We start from the raw sequence: 4,501 nt of genomic DNA on the forward strand, positions 1-4,501 counted from the left end.
TCAGCTAACATTAGCTAAAGCCAGCTAACATTAGCTAAAGTCAGCTAGGAGAGCTAAAACAAAATTAAACCAAAGTTGAAGCAAGTAATAAACTTTAAAAATACAGTTAAAAGCAGCTAAAAATGGTAAAAAAAAATAATAAAAAAAACTAACTAAAAAGCTGAAATTAAATAAAAAGAAATTGAAGCCAAAAAAAGTTATGAAAGTTAAAAACGACTAAAACAAGATGACAAACAAAACAAGACCAAAACAAGAAAACAAAAATCTAAAATCTATCTATCAATCTAAAATGAGCTAAAACTATCCTAAACAAATTTAAAATGGAGCTGAAAGAAGCTAAAAAAGTGGAAATGAGCTAAAACAAGCTTGAAAAGCAAAAACACATTGAACAACATTAAAACAGGACGATGTCTAAACAAGCTACAAGGAGCTAAAAGAAGCTAAAAGAAGCTGAGACACTCACGTCCTTAGCTTCTCGATCTCCTCAGGAGTGTACCTGACAGGTGAAACATGAAAAGTTACCGCCCACTCAGAGCTGCGGTTCGGCTCCCGTCGTGTTTTCCTCGTGGACTCACTTTCCGACGTGGTTCCGGTTGTCGTACATCCGCAGAACTCGCCTGTAGACGGCGAACAGCGGCCGGTTGAGCCCCAACGCCACCGAGCGGTAGAAGTCCTTCCTGTCCTCCTTGGACATCTCGAAGATGATCTCTGCTGGGTCCTGGATCCCGCGGCCCTGAACACACGAGAACTTTAAGTTTTTTTTCGTGCTCCGCGGAGTCGGAAGCGAGCGAAGACTCGGCGGACGAGCGACGGACCTTCACGTAGCGGTCGATGTTGCTCATCAGGATGTCGATCTCCTCCTTCGACCACATGCCCTGTTTCCACTTGTGACCTGAAGACAAGAAAAACATGAAAACCAACAAACAAGTCCCAGTTTAAGAGACAAACCAGTCCAACCCACGTGTGGCTGAGTGTGAAACAGAACGACGTGTTTGGACCTTTGTTCGTCAACGTGTCTTTGTCCTCTTTGGTGGTGAACCAGGCCTGGCTGACCGGAGACACCTCGGTCTGCTGCTCCTCATCCTCAGGAAGAATCTTCACACACAACAGGAGAACTTTCAGAACATCTGATGTAGGCCGGCCGGCGGCAGCAGCACAAACATCTCACCCTCCACCTCATGGCGGGAGGTTTGAGTCAAACGTGGCTCGACACAAAAACGAGGAATTAAATTCAAACCCATGAAGACGAGCGTCACGTCTGACCTCGATCTGAGCGACGCCGTCATCGGACAGATCTCCTTCTGCCGTGGCCGTCATCGTCACCTCGAAGCTCTCGTCGCTCTCCGACGCTGAAAACAACAAAAACAAAACGTTACAACTTTACCGATGACAAACGCCTGCAGCTCAGAGAAGAAACACTTCGAAACATCCGGGTTTAATTGAACCAAAACCAAAGGACGTCTGGTTCTTATTAGTTTTAACAGCTAAAATCAGAGGATCCCTCCAAAACCTTTTTCATCCAACATACTTATAAAGTTATATTTAATTAGAAGTAAATAGTTTATTCATTTATTATTATTAATTCATTCAGCTTTTAATTGTAAAGGTTAGTCTCATTCAGTCTCTAGGACTCATTTGACAACAGTAGATGATCATAAAATAATAAACAGAATGAAAAATAAATAGATTATAATAAAAAATAAAACAAAAAACAGGGACACGTCTGCGTTGGTCTTCACCAGGAACTGAACAGATGTTTGAAGACACTTAGAGAGGTCAAAGGTCGAGAGCTTCAGGTCTTTTTACAAGATCTTCCAGGAAACAGGAGCGGAGCAGGAGAAGGTCCTTTAGTCTAGTTCAGTCCTCACTGAGGGAACACTGCAGGTAATGATGTCCTGAGAGCGCACGCTGTAGCTGCACTCACACAGAGACATGTAGGAGGAGATGTATGAAGCAGCAGACCAAGAAGTGATTTAAAGATGAAAACAACATCCCTTTGTTTTAATCAACGTTCAGCACCAGTTTGAGATGGAACAAATCTGACTGGTTGATGCTGAATGCAGACTGGAGAAGCTGGAAAACCTTAGCAACTGTTTTAGCTCGACAATAAACAACTGTCATCAGCATAGAGACGTACGGGAGCGTCAGAAACGTTTTGACCTACATTACTTATATGAATTGTAAAAAAAAAAGAGTGGGTCCTAAGACTGAACCTTGTGGTACACCACCGTTGACCATTAAAAAGCTAGACGAAGCACCGTTGTGTTGAACACACTGCCTACGACCTGACAGTTTGAAAATCATCCAACAGCATAATCTGAGAAACCGATATCAAGATTTAACAACGTGTTCGAATAATGTCAGGGTCGTGGAGGCGTCTTTAAGTTTCTTTAACAAACGGCTACAGAAGCCTGATGGGACTTTTTTAACAACAACGAAGCAAATATTTCCCTCCATCCAGATGTTTGTGTGGATGTTTACAGATAAACATCTGCTGGCAGAACCTAAAGAGCACGGTGGAGCCTGACCGGGCAGAGTGAGGACGGAGAAGTGAGGCGTCCCGGAGGTTTCCTCCGCACAAACACGCAGCTTCTTCTGGAGAGGCTCCGAGTCGTCGTCTGCAAACAGAAACAGTCACGTGTTTAAGATCACGAGCCTCAAATCACAAACGCACAAAACAGACTTTAAACTTTAAAAGAATCAGCTGTAAAATAAAAAGCATTCATTTTAAGATCCTCCATCTGGAAAGATTTATTCTGAATATTCATGGGATTTAATCAAATAAACAAACTCCTGTTTTTCTAATTAAACACAGTTTTAATTAGTTTGAACTGAAGGAAAAAAATATTATTTATATATTATTATATTATTACCAAGGCTAATTTACAGTAAAATGTGTTTTTTTTAACCTTTAATAAAGTAAATCATTAAACATTTGTCATAAAAATACATTTTATTGTTTTGAAAATAATTGAAATCATTTTAAAGTTTTGATGCCAGAACTTTTATTTGATTGACAGATCAAAGGTCTGTTCTCTAATATTTCTCATTAAATATTTTATTTTTGTATATTTAACTGTTTAGTAAAAAAAATAAAAACATTTACCGGTACACACACACACGTTTAATTTGGTTTACCTTGTACAGGTTTCACTCTAGAACAAAACATTTTATCGTAATTTTTTAAACAGTTTATTTTTTCAAGTTTTTATTTTTTATCGTCTTGTGATTTTTTACTCACCTGTCGACTATTTTATCTCTCTTGTCAACAAAACTGTGTATAATATACTTTTTAAATAGGAATATAAAATTTATTTTATCCATTATTGTGTTTTTGTTACTTTGAAGCTACAACAATGATCATTTGGCAGCACGGGGCATTAGTGGTTAGCACTGTCGCCTCACAGCAAGAGGTCCCTGGATCAATCCCCGGTTTAGACCTGGGCTCTTTTTGTGTGGAGTTAGCATGTTCTACTCGTGTATGCGTGTTTGTCTTCTTGTATTTAAAGAACATATAACTGAAGAAAGTTAAGCTAAACACTGAATTTATGTAAAAACAGAGACCTGGCAGAAAAATAAGTTGATTTATTTTTAATTTTAATTCAACGAGTTTTATGTAAATATGGAAACTTCATGTGTTCAGTTACAAAAACTGTAGAAGATGAAGGAGGAGGTTAGAAATGCAGCTGCAGGAAAGAGACAAGGAGGAGACATCTGGATGCAGTTAGAGAGGACAGAGTGATGACGGAGGACAGAGTGATGGAGGACACAGAGGACAGAATGAGGACAGATGGAGGACACAGAGGACAGAATGAGGACAGATGGAGGACACAGAGGACAGAATGAGGACAGACAGATGGAGGACTCCCTGAGGAGGAAAAAGCCAAAGGAAGTTCTTCTTCTTACAGATTTTCAAAGTGCAGAAGCAGAAACTGGATGAATCTCCACTTTGTTTTATAGAAAGTTTGAATTATTTGTTTTAAAACTGCAGATTTATGAAAAATTAATGTTTAATTTAAACACAAACACTGTTTTTAGTCAGATAGGAGAAATGTGTTCGTCTTATTTTATATGAATCTTGTCAATATTAATTTATCACGTTGATTTTTTTTTATTTCCTTTTTGCATTTTAATGCGATTCCGTTAAGTTAAACAGGTAAAAATAAAAGTTTGTTTGCATATTTGTTCAAACCAGTTTTAAATGTGTTTATCTGAAGGATTACTTTGTTTATATGGCATCATAGGATTATAAAAATAAAAAACCAGAAATAAATCAGAAGATAATCAGGTGTGTGTTTGTTTGTGACCCACCGTTTGGAGGACAGTGCAGGACGATGCTTCCATCAGCGTCTCGAGTTAACGTGACGGATTTGACCGTTTCTAACGGAGCAGCGGCGTCTTCTGCTGCTGAGCTCATCCTGCGCCTGACGAGACAGAACCGAGCCCAACGAGCCGCTGATTCGCTGCTGATTCGCTGCTGATTCGCTGCTGATTCGCTGCT

General features: G+C 39.3%; 1 protein-coding gene across 1 annotated transcript in view; it reads right to left on the reverse strand.

Moving 5' to 3' along the window:
• Positions 1-4,458, reverse strand: part of dmtf1 (cyclin D binding myb-like transcription factor 1) — a 10,252-nt gene extending 5,794 nt beyond the window's left edge. The window contains exons 1-7 of the mRNA XM_037696126.1: positions 4,312-4,458; positions 2,529-2,618; positions 1,264-1,349; positions 999-1,095; positions 816-892; positions 576-733; positions 464-496 (exon numbers count right to left, since the gene is read on the reverse strand). Of these exons, the coding sequence (XP_037552054.1) occupies positions 464-496; positions 576-733; positions 816-892; positions 999-1,095; positions 1,264-1,349; positions 2,529-2,618; positions 4,312-4,417 (647 nt within the window). The 5' untranslated portion in view covers positions 4,418-4,458. The remainder of the gene's footprint in view (positions 1-463; positions 497-575; positions 734-815; positions 893-998; positions 1,096-1,263; positions 1,350-2,528; positions 2,619-4,311) is intronic.
• Between the last annotated feature and the right edge of the window lie 43 nt (positions 4,459-4,501).

The sequence above is a fragment of the Nematolebias whitei genome, chromosome 22, assembly GCF_014905685.2.
Source record: "Nematolebias whitei isolate Nwh7 chromosome 22, NemWhi1, whole genome shotgun sequence".
In the NCBI taxonomy this organism is placed as follows: domain Eukaryota; kingdom Metazoa; phylum Chordata; class Actinopteri; order Cyprinodontiformes; family Rivulidae; genus Nematolebias; species Nematolebias whitei.